At 40.0% G+C, this 19,684-nt stretch overlaps 1 protein-coding gene across 1 annotated transcript; it reads right to left on the minus strand.

Moving 5' to 3' along the window:
- Positions 1-1,050: 1,050 nt before the first annotated feature.
- On the minus strand, positions 1,051-18,822 carry rnpc3 (RNA-binding region (RNP1, RRM) containing 3). Its single transcript, XM_078280769.1, has 16 exons — positions 18,777-18,822; positions 17,886-18,042; positions 17,748-17,795; positions 17,491-17,600; positions 16,583-16,672; positions 12,784-12,895; positions 12,060-12,128; positions 10,972-11,114; positions 10,618-10,743; positions 10,098-10,240; positions 7,840-8,022; positions 5,419-5,513; positions 5,159-5,217; positions 4,168-4,300; positions 1,676-1,753; positions 1,051-1,438 (listed from the first exon to the last, which is right to left on the minus strand). The coding sequence occupies exons 2-15, from the start codon at positions 18,036-18,038 to the stop codon at positions 1,685-1,687; spliced, it is 1,533 nt and encodes a 510-aa protein (XP_078136895.1). The 5' UTR covers positions 18,039-18,042; positions 18,777-18,822; the 3' UTR covers positions 1,051-1,438; positions 1,676-1,684.
- Positions 18,823-19,684: the final 862 nt, after the last annotated feature.

Below are 19,684 nucleotides of genomic sequence, written 5' to 3' on the forward strand. Positions count from 1 at the left end.
TGTGTCAAAGTCTTCATCTTACAGTACCACAAAGACTCTACGCCCTAGTACTCACACTGCTTTAAATGCAACAATATTCCATTGTACATTTTTCCAAATGCAGTTTTAAATGTTTTTTTGTTTAACCTAAAAACGTATTAGCAAGCAAATGCATGGCACCACCAACACATGACTGGATTGGCAAACAATAAAGCGAACCAGAAAAATCTGAGGCACAAAGGCCAATGTGACCTATCATTTGAGTATCAGAGAACTATTTAGTAACAACTGGACATCAAGCTATTACATTGGGCCAGTCTTTTTAAGAGTTTTAGTTTCTCTGATGTTCACATTTCTATTACTTTGAGTGGGCAAATTGAGAACGGAGACCTTTTTCAGCTCCCAGCTAAAATATGGGAAGATACAGTGTTGCCACTGAAGGAACCTGATGCATAATAATAATAATAATAATAATGATGAGGTGGTGCTGCTTTTATGTCTGTCGTCAAACCACCAAAGCGGTGTAAAACTGAATCAAACCAGACTGCATTTGGCCAGCCTCACCACAGCAATTCAATGTTTTCCCTCATTAGACATCTTAAAGATCAGACAACAACTTTAACTTAGCTGTGATTGACATGCGCCAAGTACACTCCCAGTATTGCTTACACCAAAAGAGGACAAAAACCAATTTGATTTCCAAATCTTCAGTTAAGATGGCTGCTGAGGGGAGAAGTTCACCCTCCAAGGTTTACTCTCTATTATCACACAGATGGGGCCAGCCAGGGATTGTAAAGGTAAGCTAACCCAGTCTAAGCAATTTCCCACAGAGTGCAGTCTGTTTGGTTTGTTTGCTGTCTCCTCAGGACTGTGGTTTTTCCACTGTGTTGACAGCCTACCATCTGCTGCAGAGCCAATCTAGATCTCATATAGCTTCCCCAGTCTGTGTTTACTCTGCTGTCAGGACATTTAAGTTTGGGCCTAAAGATAATCAGTTATGACTGAAGTGAACCCACACATGGTGACATACTGTATGTTTGAAGCTGTGACTGGAAGAAAACATGACAAAAGTTTATCTTAATAAAATATCTTTTTTTATTTAGTTATAAAAGAAGAAGATGACATCTGACGACCATCACCTGAAATTCAGTCAAACAAGGCAGAGAGAAGTGTAAAGAGAAGTTTGAGAGACTCCAAAATAGCACAGGTTTACATAGACTACACTTAAAGTATTTCAGAGAACATACTGTAAAAGACAATAAGCTACAGAAACAAAGCATGGTACTTGTTTTAAATTTAGACTACATGAATACAAGTCAAGTTGTTTCAAGTTCCAATTGGGCCACAATAACTACAAATAAACTGCCCCATTTTCTTTTCTTTTTTTTTCTCCAAAAGGATATATGCCAGAATAAGGATACAAATGGTTCTGCTGGGCCACAATATCAAGTCTTGGCATCTTGAATAAATAAAGTGTAAACACAAATGTAAAAAGAAATCACCATTACAAGAATAATATTCTCTCATACATATATATACACATATATACATATACACATATATATATATATATATACACACATATACATACATACACACACACACACAGAACAGATACACTATGACGTAATGAGGAATCGGTTTTCATTTGAATATTCTCTTTTTGCCTCACCGAATGCTTTAGTGTCTTACTCACCTGTTGAGTTCATCGTTGTTTTGGTCCTCTCTTGGTAACTGTGTTGTCTTCTTTTGGTCTGGCAGATCTAGCAAATTGCTGTGAATTTATAGGTAAGGTCTGTAGGCAACAAACATTTCCATTAAATGGGCGAAAGGTTTTCTCTCACTCGATAAAGTACCTTCTTTTTCAGGCAAAGACTTTTAGCTGCTTTTAAGTAAGGCTGGTTGATCAAAACTATAATCCTATACAGGCAACAAATCTGCTCCTTCATCTGGTCCCATTAGGATTCTCTACATTTATAATTGTAATTTGGGCATCAACAAATGCATAGCTTTCTTTCTCTACAAATGTAATACACCAATAGCACCACAGAAAATATACACAAAAACCGCAACCTTGCTGAAAAGCCAATTTCAGCTTTCTACAGCGGTTCAAAGATGGAAAAATCACAGACTAATATTTTATATTATATGATCATGTTTTACTCCCAGAGCTGTATGCGGCAGCTTTAAGCCACAGGGGCTCTCTTCCTTGTGACACTTGCCGACTCATATGAATTTCATTTGAGAAAAGGTCACAGCTGTTTGCTCATAGATGCCAGAAGACTACTGGCCAAAAATGGACCTTTTAAGAGCGTTGGTCTCCTGCTTTTCCGAGGTTGGCTCACTTACTCAGTGACAGCTACTGTCATTCACATAGACTGCAGATGTTCGGCCAATGTGACCATGTTAAATAAAGAGAGAGGAGCCAGATGTGTGAAAGGCTGTCACTGTGTCACTCTTTATAAACCTTACACTTTAAACTACTACCATGTTGTGCAGGTTGTTCTTCCAGTTCAATAATTTCAGTAGCAGGCTGCTGAGGATTCTCTGGCAAGTGCCATACCGCAGTCTCTAGCTAGTGCTGAAAAAAATCATTATAGGGAATCTAAACTGGCACCGGCTGTCCTCTGACTATGACTGCTTAAAAATACATCTCTACCAAAATGAACCTCCAATGACACTCCAAGTAGAATAAAACCACAAAGTCAATCCAAGTCCACCTTATAACACATATTGAGTTCTATTTGCTACATTTTAGCACACTTGCAGTGGTAGATTATTCCCCCCCCCCCTTTCTTGTTGCACAACACCAGCAAAAACAAAAGGAAAAAATGGCTCTTCTTGGCTGGCTGCTTCATGTCACCATCCATTTAAAGTTATAACCCCTAAGATTTTCATGAAATCCAACCTCAGTTTTTTTGGGAATTTTAGGCCCCCGTTTACATAGGTGCTGAAGACATGAAAGAGGAGAGAGAGGGGGAACACCACGCAGCACAGGGCCGCAGCACAGGGCCGCAGGGCGGAGCCGCAGGGCGGAGCCGAACCCGCGGCCGCAGCCGAACCCGCGGCCGCTGCGTCAAGCAGCAAACCCCTATATATAGGCGCCTGCTCTACCAGGTGAGCTAACCAGGCACCCCCTCAGTTTTGATAGCATTTATGGGTGGCATAAGCCATTTAATGTATTTGTATTCAGTTATTACTTCAAGTAGTAGTAATTATTGGTAGTGGGGAAGACTGCCATTCCCACTCTGATTCCCACACAGCTTCAGATAGCTTACCTAAACACGGGGGAAACAATAGAGCCCCTTTATCAAGCAAATATAATCGCCAGCAGTTTGTGCATGCAACATACAATGCCTAAAACTCTATAAACCACCATACTCCAGCTAGCAAAGCAAATTTCAAGCTTCCAAACCGCCTCTTAAATGGCTGAATGCTAAATGTCTAAACTAACTGTCACCTTACCTGGAATATAGCTACATGCAGGACTTTGCTGTTTATTCTTTGAACTCTGAGATGAACATGCTGTCGCTGAGCTAATTGGTTATGGGGGTGCACATTAAAACACCATCAAATTCAATAGCCTCATTAGACAAGTTCAAAGGTTGACGTGTAATTATCGGTATTGGGCTGAGGAAGAGCAGGTGGTGGGGCAGGACTGCCAGAAATTAGTCCTCGTCCTCCTGAAGGCACGGAGGACCAAAGCCAACCACACACCTGTGATGGTAGGTGTCCACCTAATAATCATCACACACCACCTCTTAACTGACCACTTAAGTATGTTCAGTGCATTAGTATATACCAGGTCTAAATTCTTCTTTTCTCAAGTGGTCACTTGTGAGATAAACTTTCCATGTACTATAACACACTGTTATGTCTCATAAATTCAATATAAAATGGCCTAGTGAGATGGAACAGGAGGTGGATATTACACAACAAAGTGAACCCAGACTTGCTAAGTACATATTAGTTTTGTGTTTTAGGGTAACATTCCTCTCATTGAATAGCTTGTTTGGGTAACTAATAATAAAAAATTTAAAAAAACATTATACCAGTAAAACGAACTAGTCATATACATCTATGCGTCCAACTCCTCCAAAGAACTGAACCCTATTAAATAAACTTAGATTTCCACTCCTTAGAAAATCTCGTCCTTGTTTCATCTTGCGAGAGCGAGTAAAAGGATACGACGACGAGGGGTTTGTCATAGAGAACGTAGCCGTTGGTTTCCCGCAGGGCTTTCTCTGCACTCTGCTCACTGGGGAGTCCTACGAAGGCCTGCCCTTTCATCCGCCCCTCCTTCATTAACACAACGTCAAACCTGAGGGGGAAAAAAAAACCAAAGCAGGGACACATCATTATCACTCCGGGCTCGCGGCCTAGCCGAGTTAACATTATGCTGGAGCTATTCAGAGTTACAAGAGGAAGATCTTGCCTGCTGCTTCTGTAACCATATACAACACTGGTTGTCAATCATGTGCCACACTGCCACAGACAACCAGGCTGACCCAATCCTTATTTTATGATTTCATGACAAAATCAACATGAATACAGGGTAATGACAGCAACCTACGTTTAGGTAAAACTGACCACAGGACCGATCGAAACACGAATTTTGCACATCAATGCACCTCTATAAGCAACTGTTTAGTACGGTCTGTGTTTGGTTGAAGTTAAAACCTGCAGACTTTTGGGTGAAGACAGGACATCTTAGATGTGGTAACACTGTTTAGGATTATCTGCATACATGTTTATTCGTAAGAAATTCACTAACTGACATAAACTGTAGTAACCCTCAAGCAGGAGAAAAAAAAGAATCCACAACTTAGAGGACCAGAGGACAAACTGTTTCTCTGGCAGAATTTGCTTCTCCTTTTTTATCACCTACATCTGTGTTCAGAGCCTCTACTCGACATAGGCTCGGTTTGATGACTCAGGTGGAATATTCATTTGAAGTACTGCTGATGCACAAACATTAAATGTCCCTCGTGATCTCTATGTCAGGTTAGATACTTAATAATAACAACAACAACACACAGTCAGCATGAATTCCTACAAACTCTCAAAGGAAAGTGACAAATTGCCAGAGTCAAAAATAGCTCATGAAGATCGGATGGGGTGAAGTGACACGCAAGCCATGTTAATAAGGTCAAGATCATGTGGATTGCTGTTTACATACATGTTTCTCTCGGCTTCTGACAAAGGGTTGACATATCTCCCATAGATGTACTTCAGGTCCTGCAAGACAAATGATGAATATTAGGACAAATAGTCTTAAGGTCATCTTAAAACACCATTGCAAAATGTAACTTTGACACTGAATGACACAAAATGGCATATGATGACATGGAAATTGTCTAGCGCAATAAATAAAACTCCAGAATAAAGCACCATATATCCAGTAAACCAAAGTGGGTCAAGTGCTATAAATGTACCTACTTTCTCTTCCACTTGCTTTGCAACATTCTTCACGTACAGTCTGCAGGTTGGCTCACCCGGTTCATAATTTTTAAACACAGACATCCTTTTTATCTCTGTTTTAAAAGAGAGAAGAAAAAAAAAAAAATTGATGCACGGTGCATTTCAAAAACAGGTACAAAGGACCATCACAGAGCTGCCCATACATACATAAAGTCAAATTCAAAGTTATTGCAACTCAATACCATCCACTCAATGTTTTTATTTGAAGACCGAGTGGACTGAAGAACTAGGCTAGAGATGTTTGAGACATTAAAGCAATGATTACATGTTTGATCCGAGCACCTAGCAGCCAGTTCATTTTAGATATGGCTTGGACATATCATATCTTAGCTGGTGTGTACTGTATTTGAAGGGAAAACTGCTGGAAAAATGCCTGAACCTAGTGTATCAGTGGAAGGAAGAACAAAGAATTACACTTAACAGTTCTCTTACTAATCAACTATTTAGAAATGTTCCCAAATTTGAATTGTTTCCACATATATGTACATTTCCAGCAGAGTGATTGACTTTTATTTTTGTTTAGATTTACATTATAGAAATAAGGTTAAAGGGGTGATAGAAAGCAAAACCGATTTTACCTTGTGATAGTTGAATAACGACAGTTTGGAGGGTAAACAGGACATACATAGAAGCTCAAAATCCCATTGACACCTCTTTCCTCTGCAAATCTCACAATTTGAAACTGCCTCTGAAAACGGGCGAATCTCAACGAAGCTAATAGTTGACGTCAACTCGGCGGATCCTCCTTATTTGGCTCCAGTCTCTATCTTTGTCACACCCCAACATTTACAAAGGCTACACCACTGATCTGAGATCAGGTAGTCTACTGAATAGATCACGCAGATCTCAGAAATTGTATACATTGTTCATCTGCTATTTTATCACTAAAGTCACTTCTGAGACTTTTTTTATGCGAGAAATCAACTATGTAGAGGTCAAATATGGGACGTTTTACGAAAATTGATGGCTAATTGCAAATTTTGTCCCACTGTGTGTCGGTGCTGCCTGGGTCCTCCTTCACAGACCCCGGCCCGCTGTGAGCTAGATGGAGCTCCGTCACGGCCGGCAGCCCGCGGTGCTCCATACCCGCGCAAAGTCACTGTTTCTGGGTTACTGGACTACCAAACGCCGCTGCCCTGACAGAGCTCCAGGGCTTGCAGCTCCCCTCTTCCTGCTAAATGGCCGGTGTGTGTGAGTGAGAGCGCGGTCAGCGAGCTTGTTCCGCCCGCAATCTCTTACCACATGTTCCAGTTAATCTTATAACGGATATGTGTGTTGAGTTATTTAAACAAATGATCGGGGAAATAAACGCCTCTTGAGCTTTATATAGTTGATTTCTCGCATACAAAAAGTCTCTGAGTTTAATAACAAAATAGCAGACAGACAATGCATAACGTTGCAGTGTCTGAAATATGAGACCTGCTGTCTTGTCTCCAATGTATGTGTATGTGGTTCGCTCAACCAATCAGCGTGGAGCTCATCTAAATATTCATGAGCAAACCATATTTGGAAGAAAAGCTCTTGTTCCAAATAGAGCCATATTCACAGGGTAGTAAAGGGCCCATAGAATAGCACTTGGGCCATTTTCAGCCCAACCAATGTTACATACCCTATTAGGAGACCTTAAGGAACAGTGTGAAATACCCTATATAATCAATCTATCACCCCTTTAAATCCAACTATCCTCAAATGCTGATTCAGGCGGCGACGGGTTTCAGAAATTACATTTTAGAACCAAAGCACTATTCAAACAGGATTCGTTTTCCTTTCTGTCCAGCCATGTAGGCTCTCACTGCTCACACTGCCTGCCAAATCTCTCTCATATGGATTTCAAACAACCACTGCTTCCATTCTTCTTGCATCACTTCTACACAGAACAGGATTTGTGAGAGGGAAGAAGAATGTTAACAGAAAATGCTAACTTTTTTTTCCTTTCAGTTGATATGTTCACTGTGGTACAGGATCAACCTGCAATATACAGCATTAATACAAAGATGGTTGTATTATTATTGGAAGCATTTTCCTAACCATGTATGGCTTCCTGTAATTCAATTACCATTATTTTCTTATTTTTCTGATTTGTTGTGTTGCATTTGAGCTGCTGTGATAAATCTTAATGTTTTTTTCTCAGTTTTGAAAACTAAAATCTTAAGGTCTGTTTTTTTAACTTCCCTGCCAATGATATCACTTTCCTGATACTAACATCCATGTATTTAGGGTGGGAGTAAATGGAAGCACCCAGTAAACCTACACAAAAATGGGAAAAACGTGCAATCTCCACCCATAATGGCCCCATAGTTTGGACCAAGAGCCTTCCTTGCTGTAAGTGGACCGTGCTAACCACTGATTCACCGCGATGCCTAAAAAGGTCATGTTTACCATCTCTTGACAGCCGTCCTTTCTCCAGCTCCTTTCTGGAGATGACGTCTGAGGGGAGATCCTGCTCCTCGTCGCTGTGCTCCTCCTGCTGTTGGGATGCCTGGGCGCTGGGGTAAAGCTTCCCAAAACCCTCGGCCTCTGCCACCTCCTGACTGCTGCTGGGGCTGAGCTCCCTCTCAACCACTTCTGAAGAGACACAGAGGATGGTTAAGGGTACTACATGGAACACATTACATTCATTCTGGCAAAAAACACGGGCAGCGGCTAAACAGTATTTCATATTATGTGCCACTAAGTTGGATGCACACTGGATTTCTTTATGATACAAAACCGGAAAGGGACACTCTCCCTCAGGCACAAAGACAGATGGAAGTTTTCAAAGTGTCTAACAATAGCAGATGGTGAATTAATCACTACACTTCCACAATGTTTATCCTCTTCACTAAACCAAACAAGCTCAGGATGGGAAAGTGGAAGCAAATCCTCTTGGTCACAATTAATTTAGTATTGATGTTGACGATTTCTAACAGTGGCATCAATATAAACTGATTGAGTTGAAAATAATGATTAGGGCGGCAAATATGAATCGATTAGTTGCAAACTAATATATTAATCGCCAACTATTTTGATAATCAATTCATCGGGTTTATTAAGTAAAACAATATCTGATTCCAGCTTCTTAGATGTGCATTTTTCTAGTTTCTTCTCTCCTTTGTGACAGTAAACTGAAGATCTTTGAGTTGTGGACAAACAAGACATTTGAGGACGTCATCTTGGGCTTTGGGAAACCCCGATCAACATTTTCTGAAATTTTATAGACCAAACATCTAATCAATCAATTAAGAAAATAATCGACAGATGCATATAATTGGTTAAAAATACATTGTTAGTTGCAGCCCTAACAATGATTTCTTTGTTGGGGTTTAATATGATAAATGCTGTCACATTGGTACTGATAATTGAAAGGTCTGGAGAGTGAGGCATAAGCACACATCAGTCTGTGTCATATAAAGAACTCTATTCAAATCAAAATCCAGTCCTGTTTTGCAAACATGGGTTTGAAAGGCAGTGGGAAGGATAACTCTGGCAGACTTTTGAGGAGTGCACACACGTTGTAGATGAAATTACTAAGAGCAGTGAGCCTGTACAAATCCAGGGAGGGGAAAAAAGCTTGTCTTCCACATAAGGTGTATGCGAGCGTGCACTGGAGCAAGAAGTGTTGGGGAGTTTTTCTGATACACTCTCGGCAGAGAACTAGATCACTGCTTTCAAAATGATCCTCCTCCTTATCTGTCCCCCACCTCCCCTTTCCATTTAAATAGCTTGTTTATCAGATCACACACACACCCCCACTTCCCCAAAACAAGACTAATCCAAAAAGCCACCTGTCATAGTTTATCTCTCCCCTGCCTTTAGAAAATCTTTTGTGTTTGACTTTGAGATCTATTTTACTTCTCAGGGGCTTGGCAGGGAGTGAAGTTGTAGCTAGAGAGAAGGGAGATAAGGCAAACGGGGAACTGCACATCTGACAAGTAACACAGACTGTGCCCCCAATGACATTTTCTCATACAGATAATGGTAAAACCTTTTCGGTGCCAGTTTCTGCTGTGATATACTGCTGTGTAACACTTGGCTCTGACTTCACCCATGGTACAGGATTTAACTTCTGTCAATAGCAGTATCAAACCACCTTCTGCTTCAATGTGATAATAAACATGATGTATAGTATTAATCAAATCCTTACGGTGCCTATCTTGCTCAAAAGACAGAAAGCAGTGCACAGTTGAAGCCCTTGATTCAATATATCTCATGAACTTATTACAAATACTACAGATCTCCTAGATTTCATTGATGGGGCAAGTGCATTCCTGATTTAACATTACCTATGGTTTACTCCCAGCAAAGTCTCATATAACCTAGAGGAAAACTGGTCATTAACCAGAACCTGAGTAATCTTTTTATAAGCACAAAGGGCAAATATTCACTAATAAGTAAATAATAAGTGTTTTTAAACACAAGCAGTTGCTGCTTTTCTCTGTTATATCATTGTGTATTGAGTATTTTGAGGGATTGGAACTGTTGTTTAGACAAAGCAAGAACTTTACAGACATCACCTTGGGCTATGGGGAATTGTGATGGACATTTTTCACAGTAAAAATAAAACAGTTATGAATATATAGTTATATATAGTTATGAAAATAAATCATAAACTGAAGGAAGTGAAAAGAAGTGTCAAAATAGCGAAGCAAAGCCCTCACCTCTGCCTTCATCATCAGGTTGACTTGGCCCACTTCCTTCCACTCCGGCTGCCACCTCTGGAACCGAAATGTGGAATTCAATTTTCTTCTGCCCAGCAGGGTGGGGCTGCTCAAACACATCGGAGGGCTGCAGCACTGGAGCACTGAGGACAGCAGAGACAATCACCACTCCCCTCAACAGCAGCCTCTAAAAAGCCCCAACAATAAACCTGGCTCCTGAGCGGCTTAAGGATTGGGATATTTTGTTCTGGTCAACCAGAGATATTTCCCAATCCACATACATGTAGCCTCGAGACACTGAGCTGTGGGTATATTTATAGTTTGTGGTCTGTCATTAAGGGTGCGTGCGTGTGCGTGTGTGTGTGTGTGTGTGGTGCTGAAACAATAAGTCTCTGAGCCACAGAAGGCTGTCTTTATGAGACAGACTTATTGCCTGGAGGTTTTTGTCCTGCTTTTTAAGCTGCCCATGAATACTGTCTATGTGTGAGGACTGGAACATGCATGAGTGCCTTTGGTGTACCTCTGAGAGTCTGGTTTGGGAGCATAGAGTAGATCCTTGATCTTGGGCTTCTTTCTCTTTGAAGCTGTTTTTGGTCTCAAGGGTCTCTTGCATGCTTGGTTGACCAGGCCCATCAGACGAACAATCCTGAAATAAAGCAAGCATATGGAATAAGGGGGAAAAAATAAAATTGCCCACCCATTGGAATTTAAATACATTTCCCTTCAAGCCACTTAAAACATTTTAACTTCAGAATGATACATTAACACCCTCGATCTACTGGCAGAGTAATAAGGGAAAAAAAAAATTCAAGTCAATTCCTTTGTCTCAATAAAATGTTTATGCGGAGATGAGTCCTCTCTAACTGCTCTTTACCTCTCCTTGTCTTCGTCTTCCCCACTCTCATACTCCGACTCTTGTCCACTGGACAGCTCCATCTCCTCCTCTGGTAGCGGGGGATAATCAGGAGGGAAGGGAGGAGGCATGGGGAAGGGAGGCGCAGGAGGCAACACGTCAAACTGCAGGAAACAAAACAACATGGCTTAGCTTAAAAATGCCTCTGTGTTCAACTGACAGACTTCAGAGCGTAGTCTTTGCCAGGGTACATGGTAAGTATTGGTCAAAACTGGGATTCATTGAATTTTTGAACATGATTGTAGTATAATTGAAAACACTATTAAGGCATGGCCGGCCACATGTTCATTATCACAGTAGGGGTGATCGATAGGTTTCAATTACATTTTAAAACTTGTGCAAAGTGTTATATATTAAATATTACCCACACAAATAATACAATGTCTGCGATAGGTAGTGATATTTAAAGGGCTGTATTTTCATGTATTTTCACAACAACAAATGTGATGATTATTTCTTAAATGGATCATTCGATTCTTAAAATGCTGGAAAATAATGAAAAGTGTCAATCACAATTTACCAAGAGCCCAAGGTGATGTCTTCTAATTGCTTATTTTGTCATAAAAAAAGAGTGAAAAGCTGAAGAAAGTCATTTAAATCTCAAGTAAGACAAAAGCAAAACCGTAAATGTTCACCTTTTAAGAGCTGGACCAAGCAAATGTTATACAGTTGTTAAGAGATTTTTTTATTAAACTGGCATTTTCAACATCCCATCAAAAAGAGGAACATCTGTCTCCGCACAATTTCAGATTCATACAAGCACAAGCTTGTCCACTGTCTGCCTTCAGTACTCCAGGCTTTCCATGTCCGAATGCTCACACGTGGGCTTCTGCGGATGCAGTTAGGAAATTTTAATTTCTATTTTTACATGTAATCTTTCGAGTGTTACTACTAAATCAATAAGCCAAAAGTTGTTGGGGGTCCTCTAAAGATAGGAGCTGGTTGACCTCAATAGTTGAGTTCCTTCCTTTCACACACATTTGAATACTGGCCTCTTTTAACAACACAGCCTGTTGTTCTTTATCCAACAATAATGTATACAAGCTTACCATGGGGGGTCTGGCAGTGACTGGGCCAAATGGACATGGTAAATTCATTTTGTTCATCAGATGTAGTACCTGTATAATTGGAGATAGGAGTGTTAGGGCAGTGATGGTTGTATCTAAAGATTCACACCAAAAGCTGGGTGGGAGCTGGTAGTTTAAATATACTGCTTCTCTCAAACAGGCAGCCTATGTAAAACAGATTGCAAGGCTTTTGCATTTCCATTTAAAATACAAGGATCAAGCTGAGATTGAGGCTGAGGTGAGATACCAGTGGTGAGGCTGAGCATGAAGGCGGCTTCTCTGCAACACACTAGCACCACCAAGACGCCAACGCTGGAAGTAGCAGCAATGTAAATCCAGGCAGCACGGCTCCCAGGGAAATGTTAAACCCATAACTCATACCTCCCACTTATGGTTTATTATTAATACTTGCTCCCCAAATTGAAATTTAAAAGGCAAATGTTTTCTGTTTGATCTTTAAGAGGTTGGATACAGTTCAAAAAACCCTCTGGGATATTCATATCTCCGTTTTACAATATGAATTTGAAGGCTGGAAATGCTGTCACATTTGCATTTTTTTGTACAAATTACCACTTCCCAATAAATTAAAGTTTGAATAGAGGGAGTATGAAAAGAACAAAAAATTCAAATACAATACACACAGATTACCAACATTTGCATATCAAAGACATGAAGGTATTGGAATAAGATAAAATGATATACTCACTTGAACATAAAACTTTGGCACACTCATGAGGACATGTGTTATATTTGTCAGAATGCTATTAGAAGGTGGGGGGTATAAATATTTCAAAGAGGGATTCAATTGAAAATTCAACCTGTAGGAGAGAGTGAGAGGAAAAGACAAAATTACTTAAAAAGGAAACTGTAGCAGCAACTCGCTGCCTGAAATACAATATCGCCTTCACTTAACCACTCACAAAATATGTCCAAAAAAATGGAGACGCATGAATATGTGGTCCAGACGGTGTGCTTCAGTTAGGTCGCTTATTCTTTAGATGACAAGCACTCAGCCAACACAATGTGAAACCGAGCCATTAAGGGACATTGGGACCAGCATGCCCTGTCAGCACAAAAGCTTGTCCTTGTGTAATAATAACTTTTATAAAGCCAAGACACTGCATGGCACGAGAGAACAAATCTAAATCTACTGAGGCCTAATAAACAAAGACTTAAAGGGGGGGTACACTGTTTGTTGTTTGACCTGCCCCTTGGCTAGATGACAAAAAAATCCGTTAGTTCTGCTGGGACGTAGATGAAAAGTGAAAACTCGTTACTAGTTCAATGTATTACATTTAAAACAAACTATTAACTGTGTTATAATGCTTGGGAGAACACACTATATTTTGCTACAAGGTGAAAAATAACATGACAATGCAATCTTAAAAAGTAAACAAATAAAAGAATTAATGAAAGAATTTCCATCAGTTTAGCTGTAAAACGAAAAGGTTTGCTGCGGCCGGTGGGCGGGGTTTGGTTTTGGCTCGTTTTCAACATGGCAGCCGGGTCACAAACTTTCTCACTTTTTCAGCTAAAAATAGTACACTAAAATATGTTTCTGAAAACATTTGAGGCAGGTAATAAGCAATGCTGTAAGTTTGATTCATATTTGATCAGTGCCACCTAGTTTGACCAGAGTTCACAAGCAGTTATCGACTCCTTGACTGTGATTGGGTGTTTTTCCGTCGGCCGCCGTGGAAACTTACAAATGCCATTAGAAGCACTAGGGAAAGGCAGAGGACAGATTTCACAGATATTCTGTCTCATGTACTACTGTCAGGATATAGCAACAGTTTCAGCAAATATGAAAAAAATATATTTTTTATAAAAGTTACCTACTGCAGCTTTAATGCAATAAATGGTAGTGACCCTTTCTATGCATTAAAGCTGCAGTAGGTAAATAATTGAGACAGAGCACTTTTAAGTCATGATCTCTCCGTCTCTATATAAAAACATTCAAAACATGCATTTTTGGAGGTCATTAATGACAGTGTTACTTTAGAACAAAGCCTTGTTTTGTTTTATCCCAGAATATATTCAGAGTCAGAATACAAAAACGCCTCTTAGTATTTTAACTGTAGGACACCAGAATTCTCTACTGCTATACACAATAAAAAATAACACATTTATTTGCGTAGACATGTATGGAGCCCAATTATGATATCTCATTAGAATTGATTCATATTAGGGGCTTAGGATGAACAATCAGAGTAGTATTGATCCGTACTACAAAGAATACATAATCAAGCAAACTGCATCATATCAAGGTGTGAACAGTACTGGCTGATCCACATTTTATTTTAGCACAAGGCAGGATAGACTGTCAGTTTTGGAGCGAAAGGTATCAAAGACCACCTAGTCCCACCAACTGGCAGGACAGACGGCCTGTCAGGCACTCAATGGCAGCCTGACCATCTAATTGGACACAAGGCTGCTGACAGCTTCTGACTATTGCTCTCAGATTCTTATCCAGGTTTATTGTCAGCTAGTCTCCAGGTAGCCTCTAGTGTGTGTAGAGACACACACACACACACACACACGGTTTGGACAACATGTGTCATACATGCATATTTAATTGTCTAAAGTATAATGTGGGTGGGTAATGAGAGATAGGGCCAAAAACAGATTACCATAATGTAATATAATAATTTTCTTTTAACCACAAAAGACAGGGCAAGGAGAAATAATAGAATTCAACATGACATACAGTATAATGCACTACAGAATTTTTTTCAAGCAATATTGTGATTTAAAAAGAGATTATTTTTTAAGCTCTATATCTGCTGTATAACAAAGACAAACAATAAATCATTGGATAGTATGACAAACACAATTTTAGATAGATTTACCATAAACCGTTCTTTCCTGTAAGCCAGGCCTGTATGTTATGATGAAATTCAGTGATGCATGAATTTATATGAATGACATTATTTATTTATAACCTACTTCAATCACAGTGACTGATTTGTTGAAAGTCCAGCCTTGTAAACATGTAATAATTACCATGACAACATAAAAAAAACGCTGACAAAGAAGCCTGGTGTAAACATTAATGTGAAAGTCAGTAAGAAATCACACAAACTAAAGTGCAGATTGTAGTAATGCACTTTTTAAACACTGTCTGAACTTTACAGGACAGTCTTTAAATATGTATATCGTATATGTGCATTGTGCACAATGAGTATGGCACTGCTAGCCATAGCGATCCTACGGCTTGACCACGTCAGTTGAATATAAATTATGTGCGGAGGGCATGTTATACCGCGTATCCAGTGTATTTATCAAAGCCGTGAGCCCAGGCTTGGTCACAGTACTGAGGTGCATCATATATTTCGCAATCAACTCTGTTACTGCTCAAGTAATTTCCACGTTCTGTTCTGAAGTACATTCATATGGAGTTAGGCCGGTTACACACTGGATGCATCGCGCGAGCGTGTCAGCTGCGTGGCGTGTCCGTTTATATTTCGGCTCCTATGTTAAACAGGTTAGAGCTTACACACTGCCTGCGTGATGCCTGCTAGAAATAGAACCGACGCCTATTTTTCACAAGACACGCAAGCGTGTTGGAAGCGTTTCCAGGCAAAATAGAATAGGAAAAGATGTTTATATGTCGTTTAGACACGAATACATATTAATAAATGACATGTTGATGTTTGAAAGTCTCTAGGTTTTGATATACATCCAGATATAAATGTAATTAAAAGATTTCCTAATATTGCACCTGTCAATACAGAATGAAATATTCTGTAGCCTATTTTGCCGTCAATACTGCCGATGTTGTCTTTGCTGTAATCAAATCAGTATGTATTTATGTTTAACATGGTATTTCATTTTATCAATGGGAAACATACATGTGTCCAGACAAGGCTAGCAGCAGCAGCACCACGTCAGACATGTTTCTGGTGTGTAAAGACATAGAAAAATCCATGCAGCTGACACGCAACAGAAACGCCACGCTCACGCCACGCAGGCAGTGTGTAATCGGCCTTACGCTTTACGGTATTTTGCTTACCTGACACACTGGTGTTCGGCTTTTTAGCCAGGCAACTATCGTACATGGCTTTGTGGTGATACAGGTTAGTAGTGTTGCCCCGTGAGGTAGCAACATTAGCAGGGCAGGTTTTACACAAAACCTGATGCTGCGCAGCAACTTGGCAAGTTGATGCTTCCTTTTGCAGACTGCTTTACTCTCGCGTGTCACATGATCAAAGTGTAATCACAGCCTTTGTGATTAGAAAATCTCATTTTAATCATTCAGACCTATAACTGAGGCCTTTCATGTCATAATTTATGAAACTCTTACCGAGTTATCATCCATAAAAGAAATCAAGAGAAGAGTATGTCTTGTCCCATTTAGCAACTCAGAAATCAGCACTCAGTACGTCATGATTTACTCATATCACCTACCAACGCTATTAAAAAAAAATGCTTATGGACATGCATTCAACCATGGAATTAAAATGGATTTTATTTTATCATTTTCTTTTGATGCATTCAACACTCACCCAAGGCTAGGTGCAATGCCGGTCTCTATAAGGGGAATGTTAGGTTGCTTGGTTTCCGGTTTCTTCTGCTCTTCCCTGCCCCATTTACCACTGTGGAAAAATGTAAACATGTTACAAAAAGGATTCAATGGCACCTTTCGCCATTATTTGTGTATTGGATAATATTTTAATGCTGGTAATTCAGTTTAAATGAGTGATGAGAATAGGTTAAAAGTGAAACTCAAGCACTAGGTTTACATTTCAGTTCTCAGCATTTACAATTTTCACTTTTTTCAATTGGGACTCTGGTGGTCAATCTGATTTGTGTATATTTGCTAACTTATAAATAAAACCCATGTGTAGGAAATTATTTCTGGTCTGTGGCCCTTACAACAGGATCTTGAGATCCACACAACAGACACCACGGTCTGGCTCTATCTCACAGGCAGGTTAAAGGTGCCGTAGGTAGGATTGGGAGGATCCAGGACTTGGCCAAAAAATGTGAACATCGACAACTTCTCAGTCCCTCCCCCTTTTCCACTAAAGCCCAAAATGGTCTCTAAGCCCCTCCCCCCACAAGGGAGAATGAATGCATGTGCCTGAGCAGTGATTGACATGCGGTTAGACACCCCCCCCCCCCCCCCCCCCGGCCCTGATTGGTGCATCTGAACAGGGAGCGGTGGATTTTTGCAAATCGCACTACAGGCTGTAGGTGGTGCCAGAGGAGCTGGATTATTTTTTAAATGACCTGCTTCATGTAGTTCTACTGGAACGTAGGGTCAGTTTCAGAAAGTTAGTTTTATAAGTCTTACCTACTGCACCTTTAACAGCCCATACATTTGCATGTATGTGTGCAAACATAATGTTTCTCATAACTACAGTCTGTGCAAATCACCAGTGTTTCTTTATTCACGTTTCAAGCAACTTACCTGTCTGACACTGGTGGGTCCTCCAATACTGTGACATGATCTTGTCCTTTCGCAAACTCCACGACGAGTGTATGATCAAGAACCTCTAACTGATGGAGTCTGCTAAGAGCCTAAAATAGATGTAATGGGGAGTGAACACCATACAGGACAGAAGAAGATACAATTAAATTGAGTCTACACTATTGTTTAGCTCTAAATGTATGCAAGCAATGCTTTTATTGAATGTCATAAGTACAAACACTGCATAAATAACTCACTTTTGCTGCCGACTTTTCACTTCTAAAGGATGCAAAGGCTGCATGTTTCTGTGGAGATAGAAAAGCTTGTTCAGAATGGACAGCAACTCAAATGAATTTCAAGACGTAAACGCTCTCTTTTAGTGAGGCACAACCTACCAAACGACCCGTGTTTGAGAAGACCCTGACCGTCTCAGCTCCGAAATACTTTAAGAGGTCCTTTTTTTCATCCTGGCTGAGTTCAGCCGGTAAGTGGCGGATAAGCAGTGTCTTACTGCCGTTTGTTTGGACCGGTTCCTCATTATTGTCCATTTCACTGTGGGATAGCAGACAGCAACATTCACTGAGATGGATCCTCTTTACTGTTACCAGTTTACTAGTCTCGCATTGCCAGACCCATCGCCACAGCGCTAAGGAGTTTACTTGACTACTGGCATAACAAAAAAGAAAAAAATATAAACCTCTTTCAATGTGATGCAATCAAATACAACAATCCTGCAATAACTTTACCTTTAAACACATTTCAAATTGTCTTGATTACACTGTAATTTGGTCCTTTACGTGTATGTGATGGACAACATATTAGAAACCTATTTAAGTAACGTTGCAAGTGTAATCAGAAGTCTGTGCGAAGCATCCTTGGCGTTAACGTTACATGTAACATTCATTGATTGTAAAATGTTAACCATTTTCAAAGGAATACTGCCGAATTAAAGAACCAATCTTAAGGTTTTTTTAAATATCAGAAGTCATGCTCTATCAAATGTGTACGTCTTTCGACCAGCAAGGCAAAGTTAAACTGCCATTTCTTTAGTAAAGACACGTAACGTTACTACAACTACACTATGCTAACGTTAGCTCCAACCTTTGCTCAGTAATATTTAACGATATCTAAACGAAGCTTACGTAACGTGCAGCGAATTCCCAGGTTGTTTGAACTATTCTGTTGCTTACTCTACATTATTGTATGACTCCAAGACAATAAATGCAGCCACTTGTACGTCTATAAGCAAATAATTCAAAGCTAAAGTGTTATCTTTAATAACATACCTGCCTGTGCTGCAGCCAGCTCCATGCACTAAACACTTCCGCCTGGCTCTTCTTCTTCTAACGATAATTTCGGGTTGATAACAAATAGCACCGCCTTATGGACTGGAGTATGCAAATCTAGGAATTGAAGACATTGGGGGGGGGGGTCTAGCCCTGACCTCTGGGGGGATCCGTCTGTTGTGGCCAGCGCTCTGTCCTCCTCTGTTATCTGGGGAAGCAGCAGCATCAGAGCCAGCGACACAAACAGACTGAACAAACTGATCAGGAAGGCTGGCTTCGTTACTGGCTACAAACTGGAGACATTTGAAGCTGTGGTGGAGAGGAGGTCACTGAACAAACTATTATCTATCATGGATAGATAGTCCCGAGCACCCTCTCCACCCCACACTGGTCCAACAGAGGAACACTTCTCTAAAAGGCTCCGACAGCTTTAGTGTCAAATGGACCGCTACAGAAAATCATTCATACCATAAGCCATAAAACTCTTCAACATTTCACAGCTGAGTGTGAGATAACACTGTCATTACCTCATTTATTACAATATTGCACTAAAGCACAAATTGCACACTCGTAGGTTTAGACTACATCTTTTTTTTTATACATGGGCTACTATGTATGTATGCTGGTTGTACATTTTTATTTACAGTTACATTTTATTTTTTACTTGTATATATGTTGTACATTTTTTTTCATTTCTCTTGTATATGTTTGTAGGTGTTCTGGCATTTTTATTTTATTATTCGTTCTTGTAATTCTGGGTGGATGTTGTGCATATTATACCTGCTTTTAATGCACTCTGGCACCTTATTTACATTCAAAATACAACGCTTATCTGTGAATATTAAAGTCTGTTAAATGTTTTTTTACAGTGCCTTTGAACAAGTGGTAAAGAACATATATGCACACAT

The sequence above is a fragment of the Sander vitreus genome, chromosome 22 (assembly GCF_031162955.1).
Source record: "Sander vitreus isolate 19-12246 chromosome 22, sanVit1, whole genome shotgun sequence".
Taxonomy (NCBI): domain Eukaryota; kingdom Metazoa; phylum Chordata; class Actinopteri; order Perciformes; family Percidae; genus Sander; species Sander vitreus.

Bases quoted from the DNA above. Each gene is read 5' to 3' on its own strand.
- rnpc3 (XM_078280769.1), bottom strand. From the start codon at position 18,038: ATGGACAATAATGAGGAACCGGTCCAAACAAACGGCAGTAAGACACTG. The intron at 16,673-17,490 runs GTAAGTTGCTTG...ATTTTTCCACAG, and splicing joins GACCCACCAGTGTCAGACAG to TGGTAAATGGGGCAGGGAAG. The intron at 8,023-10,097 runs GTGAGGGCTTTG...TCTCTTCAGAAG, and splicing joins ACCTGATGATGAAGGCAGAG to TGGTTGAGAGGGAGCTCAGC.